The sequence below is a fragment of the Natrix helvetica genome (assembly GCF_964273705.1).
Source record: "Natrix helvetica genome assembly, chromosome: 4".
NCBI lineage: Eukaryota > Metazoa > Chordata > Lepidosauria > Squamata > Natricidae > Natrix > Natrix helvetica.
In genome coordinates this window covers 37452418-37473907 of record NC_138550.1, presented here as the reverse complement: position 1 = coordinate 37473907, position 21490 = coordinate 37452418, and the positions used below count along the sequence as shown (strand labels likewise).

The 21490-nt window shown below is 40.7% G+C and overlaps 1 protein-coding gene across 4 annotated transcripts in view; it reads right to left on the bottom strand.

Annotated features, from left to right (window-relative positions):
• TMPRSS7 (transmembrane serine protease 7) overlaps positions 1 to 20987 on the bottom strand; it is a 51975-nt gene extending 30988 nt beyond the window's left edge. For 2 of the 4 annotated variants that reach the window (XM_081953312.1, XM_081953313.1), the window contains exons 1-2: positions 3894 to 3985; positions 219 to 255 (exon numbers count right to left, since the gene is read on the bottom strand). In XM_081953312.1, the coding sequence (XP_081809438.1) occupies positions 219 to 255; positions 3894 to 3970 (114 nt within the window). In that variant the 5' untranslated portion in view covers positions 3971 to 3985. Of the gene's footprint in view, positions 1 to 218; positions 256 to 3893; positions 3995 to 20962 lie in introns of those variants that run through there. The other 2 variants (XM_081953318.1, XM_081953317.1) reach the window with 2 other exon arrangements.
• Positions 20988 to 21490: the final 503 nt, after the last annotated feature.

Genomic DNA, 21490 nt, shown 5'->3' with positions numbered 1-21490 from the left:
TAATACATTTCTGATTTTCTAAACAGTTATCTCATAATATTGTGTCCCATCATTCTGGGAACAGAAAGACATGAAATATTGTTTACAGTTAAAGACAGTACATCCACTGCATTTACAATGGCTATTCCATCCAATAAAGGTCTTCTGCAAGTTAGAACATGACAAAAATATATAACCCAGTCTTAATGTTCCAATGCACACTTTGTTTGCTTACTTACGCTTAATTCATCTTCAGGGTTAATAGATCTGTCACTTCTTTGATCATCCATTAAAAGATATGAAATTCACAGTTACTGAAAATTTACTCAAAGCACCACAGGAAAAGTTAATAGAAACTGTACTTGAAGAAAAGTCTGCTAACAGTGTCCATGTGGATTCAAAGCAAGGCATCAATTTACATTCAAGAATTTCCATTGGTAATTTCATCCACCTGTATCCTTCTGTTGCAGTGAACATTCAGAAAAGCATTGTCTGGGCTCCAAATTAGGTTGCCTGGCTTTACTTTTCCGAATGACTGTTTTAATTATTTATATATATATTTAAATCTATTCATGTGGTCACTAGGAGTTGACAACAACTTATAGTGAAAGAAATAGGAAAGAACATTAAAAACTACGAGTAACATGAAAAATCTACATACTTCACTGGATATAAGGCTCTTTGAGACTAATTCTTACGTAAGTGTGCACTTACACACAAAACACAATGAGCTAATATCTTGCAACCCAGAGAGACATGTGGCTTTTGGTCTATTTTCAAGCAACATTTGGTTTTAAGTTGAAAAGCTTTGCACAAAATTTGTGTACAAGTAATCCGTTTAGAGTATAGCAAGAACAATTTGTTCCATCCCAAGTCTTATGCTTGAAAAAGGCAGAAGTTGTCAGAAAGCAAATAAGAGGGAAAAAAGGTAATACTTTTTTAAAATAAACTCCTGCTTGATTTATCACCAGTTATTATATGGTCCTCATCCACTTCTGAAGGAATGTGGCTGTGAGCCTGTGACCAAAAAAAGGTTCTTCATTTATGCAGTGTGTAGCAGATACCCTACGTCAGTAACCTACAGAAATCATGAAACTCTAAATGAGATGAAAGATAAATATAATATAAACATATTTACATGATAGACACAGTTCTAATTTGGCAAATATAATGTATATTTTAGATGTGTTCTTCTAAAGGACATATAATGCCTATGTATATTGCTCTAATTATTCAAAATGTTAAAAGCCAGTTGCTTACTCTACTAACTTGGAATCTAAGTTTCTGCTACAAAGTCTTCCCTTGATGTACCCTTTCTGTTAAACTGCTTGCTCTTATGTATTTTAAAAATATGATAATTAAGAATTAAAGACTTAAAAATATTCCTAAGGATTCAATTTATAACTATCAAGGCTTCCGGGAGAAAAAAGCCTTTAGCCAAACATCTGATCCTAATGCAGTTGCAATCAGAAATATTCTGGAAACTGAAGTGATTTCACATAAATTGAAAATGCAGCTTGCATATTTCTTTACTAAATGTAGAAAGAGGAGGTCAACATCTATTGTGACCAATCATCCTTTCCTTTCACACTGATAATTTATGAACCATGGAAACTGAACAATTCCTTTTAGCTAAAAGGTTATTTAATTAGCCCTTCATCCAAATGATGAGCTAAAAACCCTCACTGATTTTCTTTCTACAGATTAGCAATCTCTTCGGTGGCTAGCAAGCATGACACAGCTTAAGGGTAGATTTAAATACTTCTCTTGCAGCATCACTGCACTGCATTTCTCATTCCTCAGGGAAGCAGCTATTTATAGTATCTGTGCAGAGATGAAACAGTATGGTTTGGTTACATAGAATTATAGAGCTTGAAGGGGCCATGTAGCTCACTGAATCAAATTGCAGCTCTGACAAAATTAAAGCATCCACGACAGAGGAATGTCTGGCCTCTATTCACATCCAGGGAAGATTTGTTCACCAGTCCTTTGAAAATTGGTTGAACTGTCAAAATGCTCTTATTGTTAAGAAGTCTTTTGCCCCCTAGAATTCAAATAGACCCACTGTATTGTAACTGCCAGGTTACTGTACATCCAAAACTCACCAGTAATAAAACACACTAGAATTTTTTTTAATGTAGCTTACTTTTTCTTTCCCTTAATATACTTAGGCTGAGGTAAGACCAAGGGTTTGTTTAGGCCTAAGACAGAGGTGGGTTGCTGCTGGCGTTACTGACTGTTCGCAACCCGTGCACAACACATGTGTGCTATTCAATGTAATTTGTTCTGCACACATACACAGAACAATTTACAGTGAACTGTGGACGTGCAGTCACTAAAATCCAAAATGGTGGCGCCCAAGTGGCAGTGAGGGAGCCAGTTCAGGAGCGTGGCAGGCCTGGATTGGTGCCGTTTCTGTTACCCATGCCTGAATTCCACTACTGGTTTGGCCGAACCGAGCTGAACCGGCAGCAACCCATCTCTGGCCTAAAATGTGAAGGTGTCATCAGGTGTCAGATGATCCAGGGCAGAGCTATAAAAACACTTGATTCAAGTGACTGTTGTGAAGCTTGTTGGGTCCAGACTGAATCTAGAGCGTGTGTGATTTCCATTGGCCTGATGGCATTTTTGTCCTTCTTTCATTAATTACAGTTTCATCAAATATTTTAAAATATATGATGGCCCAAATTGCAGTGTGAAAATTGGAGAAAGAAAAAAGGAAGAGTAATCACACAGAAGTTCATCTGAAACAGAGTGCAAAGTTATGTGACGCCACTGCATCGAATATGCTAGTACCTTAAAAAGTGTACAGTAGTTCTTCCACATTCTGCTAGGATGTTATATCACATTTCAAATAAAATTTTAGAAATATACTTTACTTTACTTACTTTACTTTACTTTATTCACACTTATAGACCGCCCCCTCTCCCAAAAGGGACTCGGGGCGGTGTACAGTCAATACATAAAAGATACATAACATAAATAATTAAATAATTAAATAGATAGTTATGGAGGAGGTTAAAAGAAGAACTGTACATTAAAGTAAAGTATTTAAAATATAATTTTAAAAAACCCCTAAAAAATACCCCGTAAGTTAAATTTAAAAATAGTTCCCCTAAAATACCAGTTAAAATATATCTGCCAGGAGGTAAAAGTTATGAGCGTGCCAGGCCAGCTAATCGAAACAGATGAGTCTTCAGTATAAATATATGGTGATGAGTGGCAACCTCTAAAGGCAAGAAAGAAGGGGAGAAACAGAAGAATGTCAGGAAAGAAAGATCGTAGGAATTATAACAACCAGGGAACTGACTCACTTTTCTTTTCTACCCCACCCCTACCCCGTACAAATTATTCAGAGAAAATGCAATCTATGCTAGGGAAAAATTGTGGGTACTTAATTATGATAGAGATTCTGTATGTTGTGTACACCCATGTAGCTTATAATTCTTATAATTTCCAGAAACTGGTTTTGAGTTGTTTTTCTTTTTTCATTCTTTGATTTCTGCTTTGGTAACAGTATTCTGATTGTAACTCTAAAGGCAGGGATCATCTTATTTGTTTTTGAGGTACTCTTCTTCTGTTATTGATCCATTTCTCATCCCCACAGCATTTAAAAATGAATCAATAGAACTTCCTTCATATCTTTAGAATAGGCATGCATTTTTTCTGCCCAATTTTTTAAAAATTGTATCAAAGGCTCATACTCTAAAGTCACCATTCTTTCTGTCTTTATTTAAACATTTCTGCTGATTTTGATGCTATATAGCAGGATTAAAATTTTCACATAAATAAATAATAGCAATAGAAATAGCATTTAGACTTATATATCACTTCACAATGCTTCATTACCCTCCCCAAGCAGTTTACAGAGTCAGCATATTGCCCCCAACAATCTGGGTCCTCATTTTACTGACCTTTGAAGGATGGAAGGCTGAATCAATCTTGAACCAGTGAGACTTGAACTATCGAACTGCTGGCAGTTGGCATTCATCAGAATTAGCCTGCGATACTGCCATGCTAGCCACTGCGCCACCCACGTCTCCTAATGAAGATATATTAATGGCTGTTTTCACAGATTCTGAGATTAGATATATTCATAGAAATCAGTATTTATAGATGTCAGCCACAATAGTAGGGAGATCCTTTAGGTCCAGAGAAAAGATCTTTTGTAACATCAAGTAGTTGGAATACCAACTAGCAAGGTTTACTAAACTACACTCATTGTGTTATCATTACTGTGCCTAATGTTATCTCTTGGAGTTCCTGGAAAAAGTAACTATTTAAAATATATATTGGATTGATTCATCCCCCATTTCTTATTGTTTTTATTTTTTGAGAAGACTTTTCATTTTTCATTATTTTCATTCTACAGAACACAATCTATTTTCTACTCAAGACTGTATGTAGATTTGGGGGGATTTTATTTGTTTTAATTGTCATCCTAATAGAAATCTATTCAAATATCTGTAGTTAAAAGGAACACTTGAATTATGATCAGTGAAATATGCATACTGTTATCTTGTATGAAGTCAATTTCTTTCAGAATTAATATCAATATTAAATCATTTGCTGTATTGAATGTGTTGAATCACTCTAATGTGTGATAGCTCAACTTTTTATTTAATTTTTAGATGTAAAAGCATAAATTACATTAACATTAGAATTACATGATATTTTGCAACAATTTTACTTTCCACCTCCAAAGACAAAGAACCCCAGCCTATGCTCTCCTGGTTTGTGGCATTCCATATAAATTGAGCAGTTGATAAGGGATTCTATATAAATTGAGCATTCTTAAATAATATTATCAATTTTTCCAACATGGGGAAAACTAAACATTCAAATCCAGGAAGATAAGAATGATGTATTATTTGAAGCTAAATTGCACTAAAAAGTCTTATAATATATTTCTGTCTCAACATAGCTCTGTCTGAAAGCTTTATGCTTCTGTTTAGATATGCATTTGTTATAACAAACAGGTAGATCTTCTTTTCACATAACACCTGGTCCCTCACTCTTTTTCCCTGGAGGGCGTCTGCCATATGCCCAGCACAGGAGAAGGAATGATTATCAAGAGTACATTTTTGATTGTATCATATGGGACAAGTAACTCAAGTAAGAGTTCTCCATTCTGCAGACAGGAATAAACCATAATCCTCTGTCCACTTAATTTTGCATAAATCTTATGAAATCAGGGAGATGCATATTTCAATAAATGCATATGAAATTGCAGGTTTAAGATCATCATCCTGTGATATATAAGATTGAACTTAAATATTTCATATGCATTTAGGCTTTTGCGTGCCTTTGTCATGCCAAATTTTACATTATAATACTACTCACTATCCATAAAGGAAGTTCATAAATGAGTAAACTAGGAGCTCAGTCCTCTCAAGATATAAATAATGTAAATGTTGTAGCTATTAATGAAAGTCAGACTAATCATCAAGCAGTGTCCTCAACATTTATGTTAGCTTTAAGCAATATTAAAACACTTTCTTGGAACTCAATGTGAGTCTGAGTGTATTTTAAAGTAGGCATTACCATGATTGAGTTGTGATTTAATAATTTGAAAAGTTCACTGCATAAAAGTATTTACAATATATACTAAGCAATAATGTCATATACTTGATTTTGTTTAGGCGCAATACTACAATAGTTGCATTATGGCAGCAGCCCCCAACCTTTTGGGCATCAGGGACTGGTTCTATGGAAAGTGGATTTTCCATGGACCGGAGTGGGCATGGTTTCACATGCTGCTTGCATCCCACTGATGGGGCCTTGATTGTTTGCATGGCCCAGTTTCTGGCATGCCATGGCCCGGTGCTGGTCCATAGACCGAGATTGGGGACCCCTGCATTATGGTACAGTATATAAAAGTAAGGATAAGGCTTAGTGAGTTATATGAATTTGATCACATAGTTTAGTCAATACGCTATGACTGAAAAAATACTGTTTTGCAGAATATATGAACAGTCTTCCACACAGTTCACATTGATTTTGCTGCCCCAGTTCATGGCCAGGTCTTTATGGTAGTTGTGGATGCCTACTCAAAGTGGTTAGAGGTAGTCCTCATGACCGCCACCATGGCAGAGAGGGTTATCAAGGAACTACCGAGACTCTTCTCCACTCATGGCCTGCCTGATGTCCTAGTCTCGGACAACAGGCCCCAATCATGGCCATGCAATTTGAGACTTATTTAGCTACTCAGGGAATCAGACATGTCCTGGTCGCTCCCTTCCATCCGGCCAGTAATGGACAGGCAGAGAGAATGGTGCTATCTGCAAAAGAAGCCCTATCCAGAATGGGGCTGGGAGATTGGCAAACATGGGTAGACCAATTCCTCTTTTACAAGCACATCACTCCAAGTGCTACCACTGGCAGAAGCACCGCCAAGCTTCTAATGGGTTGCTGGCTAAGATCGCCCTTAGACCGGCTACACCCAAACCTGCCGCGACTCCCCCAGATTTGACCAGCAAAATCAGACAATTTAGCATAGAGGATCGAGTTTACGCCCACAACTATGCAGGGAGGGCTCTCTGGATCCCTGCCACAGTTACAGTAATTACTGGGCCTCTCTCTTACCAGTTGGAGCTTGAGGACGGTAGAATTTGGAGGTGGCACATTGACCCAATCCAAGGCCACATCTCCAACTCCAATCTTAGGCAGCTAGGGGTAACCCCAAGAGTCAGCCAAAACCCTACCCAAAAGGAGCATGAATTAACTCCTTCCACAGACAACTCAAGCCCAAAAGGTACCAGGGTTCTTATCTGATGAGGTTGCAGGGCCGCAGCGAGTTCCGAGTGAACCAGCTCCAGAAACTCCATCTGTATCCTGGAAAGTTCCAGGAGCTTCCACCAAACGAAGCCACAGAGACAACAGGTCCATCCAACCTGTCTAAGGTTCCAGCGCAAACTGAACTATGCAGGTCAGATCGAGTCACCAGAAAACCCGCCTATTGCGTGAGTACGTAACCAGCCGGATCAGCCCGTCTAAGAGGGGAGGGGTGTTACATATTGATAAACAGTATGGTAGTTTCCACCAAGGTCTCTGATCCAGCGGGAAAATACTCAAAAGCGATTGGTTAAGACGTCTGACAGCCCCCTATAAAAGGGCTGCTACCAGACAGAGTCTTTGCTGGATTGTACATAGTGTTCACTAATAAAGAGCTGTTGTTACTGTTAGCCTGAGTCTGCCTCATCCATTCACCCGCTCTAACACCTTTTATATCTTTGCATCTAAAGCAGGCAATCCACTGGGAACACAAGCTACAGAAAATCTTAGATTCGTATTCTTAAGGGGCTCCTCATATGACACAGAGTGTCTGCTTTCGCAGCCCAACCTATTGTGAACATGCAGCACATGGGATTTAAAATGCTAACCGTGCAGTTCTACAGTGGCTCATAAATAGCCAAATTCTTTCTCTTAGTCAGAATTTATTCAGAAACATAAAAGATATCCACAGCTCCATTTAAGATATCACTTTTCACTGTTTGCTAAAATAAATGTATGATTGTTGTCTGAAAAAGGATCTTGAGAGTTTAAAAAATTGCAACATGAAGAACAAATATTTTAATGTTCATATAAAAGCTGTTACCAATTTAAAATTTTTAGCAGGGGAACTGATTGTTGTGCACAATCGAATTGCAATAATACAAGCATGCAGAGTCAGGTATCAGTTCTGTGAAGCGATCACTAAAAAACTCAATGCCAAGATTCAGTGATAGACTGGCTGAAGACTCTGGAACCCAGAGAAGATGAAGGCCTTGGTGATAATTTAGGGACAGGAAGACTCTACTCCATCTATGGATTAAATTTTTAAAAGGAAGAATGCCTTATATCGTTCTGAGTTTACTTGCTCCAATCTCGAATCTTTCATTTGTTTTGGAACTACGATTCTCAGAATTAGAAACCTAATACACTATATTGCCAAAAGTATTCGCTCACCCATCCAAATAATCAGAATCAGGTGTTCCAATCACTTCCATGGCCACAGGTGTATAAAATCAAGTACCTAGGAATGCAGACTGTTTTTACAAACATTTGTGAAAGAATGGGTCGCTCTCAGGAGCTCAGTGAAGTCCAGCGTGGAACTGTGATAGGATGCCACCTGTGCAACAAATCAGTCGTGAAATTTCCTTGCTCCTAAATATTCCACAGTCAACTGTCAGCTATATTATAAGAACGTGGAAGTATTTGGGAATGACAGCAACTCAGCCACGAAGTGGTAGGCCACGTAAACTCGTCCAACATCAGTGGGTGACCTCACAAATGTGCTTCTGGAAGAATGGTCAAAAATTCCCATAAACACACTCCTAAACCTTGTGGACAGCCTTCCCAGAAGAGTTGAAGCTGTTATAGCTACAAAGGGTGGACCGACATCATATTGAACCCTATGGATTAGGAATGGGATGACACTTGCAGTAAATTCATATGCGAGTACAGGCAGGTGAGTGAATAATTTTGGCAATATAGTGTATCTCCGTGAGTATAATATAGGAAAGATTGCTTTAGCACCATAATTCTCAAACTTAGCAACTTTGTTGTCCAATATATGGATTTCGACTCCTAGAATTCCCCATGCTGGCTTTTTCAGGCCAATGAAATTATAATTATCTCTAGATTGTTTGAATAGGGGTCCCTAACCCCCTCAATTTACTACCAGGCTGTGGTCTGTTCGGAACCGGGATGTATGAGAGGCAGCCTGGCATGCACGCGTAAGCCAGCACAACTCACACAAGGGGTGGGCCAGCACAGATGCATGTGCAGCTCCACTTTCAGTTGAGCCACATGTGCTTGCACGTGTATGCCGCCCCGCAGCTCACACAGCTTGGTTATCCTCTGTCCCTCCCAGCCAAACAGCAAGACCCCATTGTTTAGAAGACTAAACTGATATTAACCTGCTTTGCTAGATGTTGCCAGCTTCAATGGCTTCCATTTGTTTCCACATTCAATTCAAAAAGGCAGTACTGATCTATATTTTATTTCTGGGGGTGTTAAGCAAAAATTTCCTTATATTTGAGCTCTTTCTCATTTATACTGAAATACAATAATTTTTTTAAAAAATAAATATTTTCCTACCAAGCTATGATTTTGCTGAAATGCCAAGTTCTATCAATACCCAATTTGGCATTGGCATTGTTCCTTTGCCTTTAACTGCTGCATAATAAGCATATGAGATAAAGCACAAGCTGAATCTTTCCAAGTCATGTAGATGCTTAGCATAATTCTTTAGTCATCTCAGTACAAATCATAATCCTTTAAGTAGGACAAGTCAACATTTCCCAGACATCAAATATGGTGTTCTTCATATGATCAGACAGGATTGCTGTTACAACACAAGGAATTCTTAGAGGCAGGTTGAAAATTTTGGTTTGGTTATTTCTAATTATATTTACATTATGACTATATTTATGGCATTTTTACAGATTTCTGCATTCTTTTGATAAATTCACTACTAGTAATTTTTCTTTCTCTTCACAAATCATTGCAGTAGTTTATCCTTTTATCTTTTTTTCAATCTTTCACATCCTTTCTACTACCCTTTCATTCTAAACTGTCATATTCTTAACAAGTGAAAGCATGAAAGTAGACTGCCTTTAACACACTACTTATATATATATTTTAATTTTCATAGTCGGTAATAAATGTGAAGTATTTATTTGTGTCTATTGTGTAAATAGACAGCATCCACACCAAATTGACCAACCACACTCAGCATGCAGTCCACAATGGAACTACATCTACATGGAAGGAAGCCTGTAGTGGGGTACCCCAAGACTCTGTCTTAGGCTCAGTTCTCTTCAACATTTTCATAAATGATTTAGATGCAGGGATAGAAGGGGAACTCATCAGATTTGCAGATGACACCCAGCTGGGGGAATAGCCAACTCAAGGATCTTGACAGACCTGAACACCGGACCCTATCTAGCAAAATACAATTCAGTGTGAGAAAAGTAAGGTTTTGCACTTAAGCAAGAAAAATCAAATGCACAGGTATATAATAGATGATACCAGGCTCAACAGCAGTAATTGTGGAAGAGATTTGGGAGTCCTAGTAGATAATCACGTAAGTTTGCAGTGCATTAACTGAGGAAGTTCTATTTTATACTCTGCTAGTAAGACCACATTTGGAATACAGCATCCAGTTTTGGTCACCAGAATATAAAATAATACATAGGGACCCTAGATAGCATGCAGAAAAGAACAACAAAGATGATTAGGAAAATGGAGACGAAAGCATATGATGAACGGTTGCGGGAACTCAGTATGTCCACTTTAATGAAGAGAAGGACTAGGCATGACATGATAGCAGTCTTCCAATATTTGAAGGGCTGTCATAGATAGGAGGGGGTCAACCTATTCTTCAAAGCACCCGAGGGCAGCACAAGAAGTAATAGGTGGTAGCTCATCAAAGAGAGATCCAATGTAGAATTAAGGAGGAATGTCCTATTAGTGAGAACAATTAATTAGTGGAACTGCTTGCCTCCAGAAGTTGTGGGTATTCCATCACTAGATAATTTTTAGAACAAATTGGACAACCATTTGTCCAGAGTGATATAGGATCTCCTGCTTGAGCAGGAGATTGGACTAGAAGACCACCAAGGTCCCTTCTAATTCTGCTATTCTGTAATTCTGTGTTCCTCGGTGTTTTAGCTCAGCTGGTTACTTTCTTAAATTTAAATGTTGATGCATAAGGATCCTTTCTAGCGGCATGATGGAAATAAGGGAGAGATAGAAATGAAAAGAAAGTTATGTTTCTGCACAGGAAGCCCCTTTACCTCCCTTTTTGCTGTCTTTTCAGACTTGTTCATTATTTGTCAGAAGCAGGAATCCAGCAGTCATTCTATTCTATTAGATTCATTCTAATCTAATATTATCGAGTGAACTGATATATCTGTTAAGGTTTGGGGTGTCATTTCAATTTCTTATTGCTCAAGATCAGGAGAATTGAATCAACAGAACTCAAAGGCATATTTGCCAACTCATCCTATTTCAAACATTACTCTTTTCCTAAGGAAGCTTTTCAAAAGGGAAAATAACCCATACTATATGAATATGTAATTGTAAAACTTTTTAATGCATTAATTAGTTTACAATAATATAAAAAGATTACATATTTCCATATTTATAATCTAAATGAAAACATGGCAATTGGACAAGTTTTTCACAGTACTATCAAGTCATTCTTTGATGCATTTTACTAAATGAACATTTTCCATCCTAGAAAATCTATCTCTAGGGAGGGAGGGGAACACAAAGATGTTACTCAAATTAACGAGACAAAAGAAAAATATCTATCTGAGATCTCAGCAGTTTGCCATACCTGGGCCTGATTGTTACTTAGATATAAGATGATCAGAAAAAAAAACAGGGGCATAAGCTAGTCTAATGAGTAAACAAACAAACATCCTAGAACAGAACAAAGGAAACTACTTCCATAGATATACATGAATATATCCATATACTCAGCTAGAGTTGAACATACCTTGATGGAGACTCTTTCATATATTGTAGTATTTTTTTTTCTTAATGCCAAGGTGAGCAGCTTGCAGTGTCAAGCACCATTAAATATGTCTCTACGCCTCAAAGAACACCTTCCCCTGTTTTAAATCTCTGGCTTATAAAAGGAAAGGTGGGCTATTCTTATTGTTCCCTCAAATGTCCCTATAGTTTCTAAGACTTAAGAGATGCTGTGGACCAGATAGACGTATTGTTCCAGGAAATGCTAGGGGCAGCAGCATTAGTGCAAGTTGTCTGTAAACTGTCAACCAGGTCAAAAATTCCATAAAATTTAACAAGGAGCTTTTGTAAGATCATGTGAGGTTGCTCCAGCACTGCCAGGAGTACTTTCTATCCATTTCAGAAAGGGTATACAGGCAATCCTCGATGTACAACAGTCTGTTTAATGACTGTTTGAAGTTATAATAACACTAAACAAAGTGACTTACAGCCTTTTTCACACTTATAACCATTGGAGCATCCCCATGGTCATGTGATCAAACTTCAGATGCTTGGCAAGTGACTCATATTTATGATATAATGATATAATAGAATGCACTGATGAAAATATATGCCTTTTAATAAAAGGTGTTAGTTGAAAAGGTTGCCTTCAGACTCCTTCTGATTAGATGCCAGCAATTGATATAGAAAGCTGTTCTGACCCTCCTTCTTCCCTTGCCAACACAGAACACACTCCGGACCAAAACTACTTCAACAGGATTTATTGCACAGACAGACAGACAGATCCTTGGCAGCAATCCACCACGACTAGGCTCTCAGAATCCCTCGGCACTGACACACGATAGCAGCTGTCCAGCATGCTAAGCTTCCAAGGCAGAGCTTTCCAAATAATTCCTTTGTTGACTTCTGCAAAGGGCGTATGCTCAATCAATCCTTTTATATACTGAAGGGGAGTCTACTTATCAGCAGCTGAGAGCAATTACCACCGGTAACTGCGCCCTTGCTCCTTGCGCCTGTGGGCGTGGTGATAACAGGCATCTAAGAACTCCCTGTTTATGTCTGAGTCACTGTCCCGTGACTCCTCCCCACTGCTCCAAGGCATGGCATCTGGAGCCCCCCTCCTTTGGCTTTCACCGCTGCTCCATGCCTCAGGCCCTCCTGGTGGCCGACCAGACTCTCCGATCCCTGCTCAGAGTCAGAACCCTGCCCAGGGTCCTCCAGAGCTGACTCATAGGGACCCTCGCTCTCGGAGTCTGGTGGCCGCTCCAACGGCTCCTGCTGGGACACAACAGAAAGCTATAGGCTTTGCCACCAAATAGCATTCATCCATATGTCTGTAGCCCAGATATTGTATGCTTATTCTAGAATTTTATTTTAAACAGATATATTTCACGCATAATACATTATGACAGGCTTTGCAGTAGTGTAATTTTTAGATTAAGCCTAATAGCTTTAATTGTCAACCAATGCACCCATGTTGTTTATGAAATATTGCACTAAGAGGTCAGCTTACACAGAAAACATTCAGCCGAGAAAGAGTATGCTATATAACAGGACTCAACTATGAAACATAATGTTTTTTCTGCTACTATCCTTTCTATTAGAATTAATAAATTACAAGAACATCTGGAACACGTTTCCAGCGAAGAAGTCCTTCCAGACAAATCTAATTAGAAACAAAGGTCATATCATACCATTAAATTAATCACAACTATAACTATTACTTCTGCTGCTTGAACATAGGATCAGATCTTTATTTTATAACATTACTGAAGGTCACAGATGATGCATTCATAGAGACCCAAGGTTATTGCCCCAAACAACCGTATTGTGGTGAGGACACAAACCATATGTCTAATCATAAATATTACCATATCCATTCATTTGGAAGAATGAGTAAAATAATTCTTTAAGTAAAACTGTCTCAATTGCTAATAAGCTATGCAGTAACAGTTTTAAAATAATTCAAAATCTCCTTTATTTCTCAATTCTTACATTTGTGCGGTTGAGTCTGTAGTAGTGAATAATCTTTTTTGTGAAGAAACTCAGAATACTGAAATTGAACCTAAATTGTCAACTCTGCTAGATTTGCAAAATATGGTAAAATAAAAAAAAAAACCTCATATTTGCCATTTATTTCATAAACTCATCCAGCATGCCCATTGTCACAAACACACATCTGGCTGCTATAAAATTGGACTTTTCAGTCATTGTATTCTTGCATTGTTGGCATTAATGTAGTGAGCCTTTAAAATTATGCAATTAATAAAGTCAGAGCATATTTAAGAATTGTTTATTTTCAGACATTCCAAAAAGTAAATTTAGATCACCTTTCTTGCTATAGTGAGCTTATTGTGGATAAAAAATTTAAAAGACCAATAATTCCAACAATGGAAATATGGAAATATGGAGGGAAGTATGCAGTGGAGTACCCCAAGGCTCTGTTTTAGGCCCAGTACTCTTCAACATCTTCATCAATGATTTGGATGAGGGAATAAATGGGGAACTCATCAAATTTGCAGATGATACCAAGCTGGCAGGAATAGCCAACACTCCAGAAGATAGGCTTAAGATACAGAAGGATCTTGACAAACTTGAACATTGGGCACTATCTAATAAAATGAAATTCAATGGTGAAAAGAGTAAGGTTCTACATTTAGGCAACAAAAACGGAATGCACAGGTACAGTATAGGTGATACCTTACTCAGTAGTAGTAACTGTGAAAGGGATCTTGGAGTCCTAGTGGACAACCATTTAAATATGAGCCAGCAGTGTGCAGCAGCTGCCAAAAAAGCCAACACAGTTCTAGGCTGCATCAACAGAGGGATAGAATCAAGATCACGTGAAGTGTTAATACCACTTTATAATGCCTTGGTAAGGCCACACTTGGAATACTGCATTCAGTTCTGGTCGCCACGATGTAAAAAAGATGTGGAGACTCTAGAAAGAGTGCAGAGAAGAGCAACAAAGATGATTAGGGGACTGGAGACTAAAACATATGAAGAACGGTTGCAGGAACTGGGTATGTTTAGCTTAAGAGAAAGAAGGACTAGGGGAGACATGATAGCATTATTCCAATATCTCAGAGGTTGCCACAAAGAAGAGGGAGTCAAACTATTCTCCAAAGCACCTGAGGGTAGAACAAGAAGCAATGGGTGGAAACTAATCAAGGAGAGAAGCAACTTAGAACTGAGGAGAAATTTCCTGACAGAACAATTAATCAGTGGAACAGCTTGCCTCCAGAAGTTGTGAATGCCCCAACACTGGAAGTCTTTAAGAAGATGTTGGATAGCTATTTGTCTGAAACGGTATAGGGTTTCCTGCCTAGGCAGGGGGTTGGACTAGAAGACCTCCAAGGTCCCTTCCAACTCTACTATTGTATTGTATTGTATAATAAAATGATAAGCCTAATTCTTCAACAATTTGTTCACAGCAGTTTCTTCTAAGGGAATATTTAGTAGAAATTACAAATGCTCAGTCAGAACTCTGGTTGGCCGTACCTAAAATGTGGTATCTAACTAAATAGACAAGGATAATCTAATAGAAGTTAAATTCACCAGGAATCCAAAATATAACTTGAAACATTCCACCATCAAAATTATTTAACTCAATGCAAAATGTGATAAAGTAGCAAGAATGACCGTTTTCTTCTCCTAAAATCAGATCCCTATCTTTGATATTGAAGGGAAAAACAAAGCAAAGCTATTATCCACCCTTTTTTAAAAATAGTTATTACTAAAAGAAATAAAAAGTAAATCACAGAAGGTGATGATAAAGTGCTCTATATGGCTTAGAAAAATACATAGAACTGTCCAAGTTCTCTCCAGAAGCTGAGTCCAGTTTCAGGAATTCTTTACTTAGTTTACTCATAGGAAAGACGGGGTCTATGAGTACAAGTTAAGAAGCTTCTTCCAGGGAGAAGCATGAGAGTATCTTTTTTTGCTCTATTTTCAGATGATGTTCCTAGACAAATGAGACTGTTGCATATAAAGACTGTTGCATTTTATAGGGAGCTGTCAGACTCTTCGACCAAAAGGATTAAACCTCTGTTCCCGCTGGAACCGAGGACCTTGGTGGAAAACACTGTAGTTAGAGCAAGTATCTAACACCCTTCCCCTCTTGGATGGAACAATCCTACTTGTTACGTAGTCACGCAGGTAGGCGGGCTTTTGGGTAGCTCTGCCTGACCTGCGCAGTTCAGTAGGAGAGGTTTCCTTGGGCAGGTCAGACGGACCTGTTTGCTCCGCAGCTCCGCTTGGTGTAAGCTCCTGGAACCTTTCACAGGCCGCGGCTGGAGCTTCTAGAGCCGGTTTGCTTGGAGCTAGCTGCAGGCTTGCAACAAAACCAGACAAGTTTCCTGGTACCCTCGGGCTTGAACTGGCCGTGGAAGGAGTGAGTGTTTGTTCCATTTGGGTAGGGCTTTGGCTAACTCGTGCAGGAGTTAACTCTGGTTGTCTAAGAGTGGAGTTGGAGAGGTGGCCACAGAGTTGGTCAATATGCCTTCTCCAATTCCTACCGTCCTCGAGCTCTAGGAGGTAAGAGCGAGAGCTGGTGATGCCTATCACTGTGGCAGGTACCCACAGAGTTCCCCTGGCGTAGTTGTGGGCGTATACTGAATCCCCTATGCTAAATGTCCGAATCTTGCTTGTGGAGTCTGGGGGCGATGAGGCAGAATAGTTGGGGTGTAGCCGGTCTAAGTGGGACCTTAGCCGGTGACCCATGAGAAGCTCGGAGGGGCTTCTCCCTGTAATGGCATGGGTGTGATGTGCTGAATTAGCAAATAGTGGTCAAACCATGTTTGCCAACCTCCCAGGCCCATCCTAGAGAGGGCCTCTTTTGCAGATCTCACCATTCTCTCTGCCTGAACATTGGAGGCCAGATGGAATGGCGCGACCAGGGCATGCCTGATTCCCTGAGCTGCTAAAAAGGTCTCAAATTGCATGGCCGTGAATTGGGATCCGTTGTCCGAGACCAAGACATCAGGCAAGCCGTGCATGGAGAAAAGTCTCTGTAGCACCTTGATGACCGCTTCTGCTGTAGTGGAGGTCATCACGACTACCTCTAACCATTTCAAGTAGGCGTCCACAACTACAAGAAATGTCTGGCCATGAACTGGGCCTAGACCATGGTGCTTGAGGTCGTTCCCACTCCTTAGCGGGCACCTCTGGGGGAGCTGGTCTGGACTCCTGGCACGGTGTGCAGTTAGTCACCCATTCTTCGATCTCCCTGTCCATGTTAGGCCACCACACGTAACTCCTAGCCAAAGACTTCATCCTGACAATTCCAGGATGCCTTACGTGTAAAGCCTCTAATACTGCAATGCGCAGTTTGGGTGGAACAACAACCCGGTCCCCCCACAGTAAACAGCCATTTACAACCGATAACTCATTGCGTTTGGCAAAATACATTTTGAAATCAGCACCAACAGGCTCCTTGGGCCACCCCCTCCACACTCAATTTAAAATTTGCTTGATGGTGGAGTCCTTTGCAGAGTGACGGGCAACGTCACTGGACGAGACAGGCCCAGTCTCAAGCAGTCAGTGAGGAGGACTGGCATCTCGACGGTAGGGTCAGCGAGAAGTTCAGGCAGCAGGCAGTGGCTGACAGCATCAGCGTGCCCCAAAATGGAGCCTGGCCGGTGGATGAGACGGTAGGAGAAGGCAGCTAGAAAGATGGTCCATCTGGTCATGCGAGGTGATAATGACACTGGGGTAGGTCGGTCCCCAGCCAGTAAGCCCAACAATGGCTTGTGGTCCGTAACCAGTTCGAAGTCCTGGAGTAAAATGCAATAGGGGCTTCGGTTCCGTTGGGCATGTGGTGGCTGAGGACGGCGCCAACGCCGAACAAGGAAGCATCACGGGTCAGCACCCACGGCAGGGTCTGGCTGTACTGTACCAGGAAGGAATCCGCTGACAGGAGTCATTTTACCGCAGCAAATGAGGCTGCCTCGGCTTTGCCCCAGGACCACTTCGTGTTCTTAGCCAGTTAAGGCTCAGCAATGGTGGCTTTCTGTTTAAGAAAGATGCTGTAGAAATTAAGGATTCCGAGGAATGCCTGCAGCTCAGTTGGATTGCGAGTTGTGGGGGCGTCCTTAAGTGCTTTGATTTTTTGTGTGGTCTGGTGAATCCCAGAGCTATCAATTAGGTACCCTAAGAATTCAACCCTTGGCACGTTAATTTGGCATTTCTCTTTTTTGAGAAGGAGGCCTTTGTCTCTAATTTGAGTCAAAACTGTTCGTACACATTTTAAAAGTTGTGCCTCGTTTGCAGCTGATACCGAGATGTTGTCGAAATAGGGGATGACTCCTGGAATCTCCTGAAAAAGCCATTCCATGATGCTTTGGAACAGTCCAGGGGCGATACTAACACTGAATTGCAGGTGGTGACATTTGAATGCACACCTGTGCGTCACAATGGTTTGGGCCTCTGCCAGAGCACCATCTACAGGCAATTGTTGGTATGCCTGCCCCATGTCCAATTTAGCGAAAAATTTTCCGGGACCTAATGAATGAAGGAGGTGCTGTACAATGGGTTCAGGGTAGTCGCTTTGTTGTAGCATTTTATTTAATGTGCACTTGTAGTCCACGCAGATGTGGACAGACCCAGTAGATTTGACAGGTGTCACTATAGGGGTCTCCCAGCGTGCGTGAATGACCAGCTCTAGGATTTCCTGGCCTATGAGCTTAATTTTGGGGCGGAGAGCAAAAGGTACTCTCCTGGGTTTTAGCCTTATTGGGGCTATGTGGGATCCAAACTAAATTGGAATCCCCACATACTTACCCAGACTGGTGCCGAAGACGTCCTCGAACTCCTTAAAGATGGCTTCAGCGCCGTCATCTTTCAAGGTGTTGATACCGGTCACCTCTAGGCCCAGGGCTTGGAACCAATCTAGCCCTAGGAGGCTCTGCAGATTGCCGCTGACCATTGTCACTGGGACTTTCCCGCTGAACTGCTTGAACTTCACCTGGAAGGTGCCTTGGCCCACGATGGTGACCCAGTTTCCCTGGTAATCACGTAGGTGGATGTCAGGAGTGCGAAGATGCTGCTTCTTTAGGCTAGAGATAGCCTGCTTTAGGGTAGACCACGGTATGATGGTCAGTGATGACCCAGTGTTGATCTCCATCTCACATGGAGAGTCCTCGATGTAGACTGTGACCTTCAGCTTTTTTGGCCGCCTGGTGCAGACTTGGCCAATTGACGTGTGGTAGGTGACTCTATTGTTGTCCTCTGAGCGCCGTGGTGGCTTCTGCCAGGCCCCATGGCTGGGCCTCTGTTGGCAGTTTGGTGCGCTTCTAGGCGGCCAGGCAGTGGCAGGGTATTCGCTCCGGCACACCTTGGCGATGTTCCCCTTTCGCTCGCAGCACTGGCAGATTGCATTGAGGAAATGGCAAGCCGATCTGGCGTGGTCTCCTCCGCAGCTAGTGCAAGGTGGGAAATGTGATTTGAATTTGCGCACCAGCCGGGCATGGCTACTGAGCATGTGGCAGCTGTCATCTTCTTCGCCTTCTGAGCTCTCGGGGTCTGCAGCCTCGCGATGTATGTGTGTACCTTTTGTAGATTTGACGGCTGATTCGGATGCCCTGGCTTCGTCCAAGGCGATCTGCAGAGTGAGGTTAGATTTAGTGAGTAACCTCCTCAGGAGGTTAATGCCCCGAACGCCACAAATTATGTGGTCCAGAATCAGCTTGTCCACGTCTCGGAATTCTCAGTATGCTGCGGCCTTGCGGAGTGCCACAACGTACTTGTTAATTGACTCATCCTTCTGGTTTCTGATGTTAAATTCATGCCAGTGAACATGCTTGGATGGCTTGGGCACATAGTGGATCCTCAGCATCTGCTGAAGCAAGGACCAGGTGACTGATTGTAGCGGTGTTGGCTAGAGAGGTATTTCGCCGTCTCAAACACTTCCCAGCCACAGTACCCGAGGAACATGTTCTTCTTGCGGCCTTCAGAAAGGGCCATGAGGTTGTTTGCCTCGAGGAAGCAGTCAAATCATAGCATGTACGAGTCCCAGTGCTCGGTGACTGGGTCATACAGAGTTGGTGGGGTGTGCATGGCCATTTTGTGTTCAGAGGACATTTTGAGTTTGCCGCTCAAAAATGGCTGCTCGAAGCCGTTCTGAGCTCCAAGCTGGATGTACTTCCTGGATTGCTACGCTCTTCGGTTCACCTAGTTGCCTTCCAATCCCATCCTCGTCGCCAGTGTTAGATTGGGTAATGGATAGGCACACACAGGTTTAACAGTAACAGCTCTTTATTAAGTACAAGAAGTGAGAACAATCCAGCGAAGGTTGAGTCTGACAGCAGCCCTTTTATAGGGAGCTGTCAGACCCTTCGACCAATACGATTAAACCTCTGTTCCCACCAGAACAGAGGACCTTGGTGGAAACAACTGTAGTTAGAGCAAGAATCTAACAGGGCTCCATTGGCAATGGTAAACAAAAGGAAATGTTTCGTTTAGCGAACAGTTTATCAAAGAGCTGCTTATATTTCCATAGATTAGTTAACTATATTAAATTTGTTAAGTGACATGAATAAGTTGTGTTGAGCCATTAGAGTAAGGGTTAGGGCTGAGGTTAGGGTTAGGGTTAAGCTCTGGGAAGAGAAAGAAAAGCTTTGATGTGCATGGAATTCAACCCAGCTTCAGTGTATGGCTTTTGGAATTATTTTCAACTTCTCAACCAGCAATGGCCATAGGAGGTACATGTAATATATTACATTTCTCTGTGTGCTTCTGCACTCCATCCATATTTCATCATGTGTGTGGTGAATAGCATGTGATAAATTGCATAGGCTTAGCTCTTGAGTCACATAGCCAGAAGGAAGAAAGGATGAGGACTAAGAATAGAGACCTTAACAGAATTGGAGGTATTATCCAGCTCTATCATATTGTTGCACTGAAAGGTTTTTTTATGTATGATGAAGATGTTGCTGTTATTGATGATGAGGATAGTGAGGATGATAAAATATTTTTCCAGAGTCCCCAGCCAGATTTGATACACATTTGGACACAATTTCTTTTGCCAGCTTCTCTCTTACACCAACTACTGTTGGTGCTACTGTTTGCTACTGTTGGATTCAGTTTTCAGCAAAATCTCAGAATGATGGATTGACAGATGGATGATTTCTGGGCTCCTTTACATAATTTCTTTCCAACATTACTTTGAGTGGGAAAGTATAACAAGGCTCAGAATGAAGAATGTTAATGTTATTTTTGTTACTCATTTAATATCAGCATAAGTAACTATCATCAAATATACGATATACCAATCTAATATTGTATCCCTGAGCACCTATTCAAGGGGTGCACTGGATAACTGTATACCTTGGATTTCTGTTCATTATATTTCCTGCCTATCATAATTATAGATGAATTGAGCTGAAAGCAGACCAAAGTAAAAAGTGAAAAAGAAGGTGATAGAATCCTACAACCATAAATAATTAGAAGCAGGTGTAAATGTCCTGATCCTGTTGCTGTAATAGTCATACTCTTGATGCAAAAAGCAAAACACATCCCATACCTTAGCTTGGCTGGGAAAAGGATACTGCTGGAGTGGAGATTTCTGTCTTCATTATCCTTTCAAGTTCCAGAGAAAAGAATGAGAGTACCTGAGCATCAATATAAAAGTACTACAAAAGGTAAGTTGATAAGACAAGTAACATCAACTTAAGCAATCACAAAAGCAAAGCATAACATGAGTTAATCATAGTAAAGCATACTGAACTCCTCTTCCCCAATAGTCAAGACCCGATTTCTCTTATAAAAGTTAACCCTTTGTGTTAATCAAGCTTGATGCAGGTTTTATTAAACAGACTCCCACTGAGTGCATTATAATTTTCTGAATGTATTTAAGCCAGCAGTAGTCATGCTTCATTGTATGCAGTTAATATTTTGGGTAGACAAAGGATAACAGAGAGTAGGAGAATTACACTGAACAGAGTCTTGTCAAATACAAATAAGGTGATAATGTATTTTTCACATGTACGTGTGCTTCTTTTTTGAACTACTGCGTTAAATATTTCGGCGGTGTACATTTTAATTTGTTTTG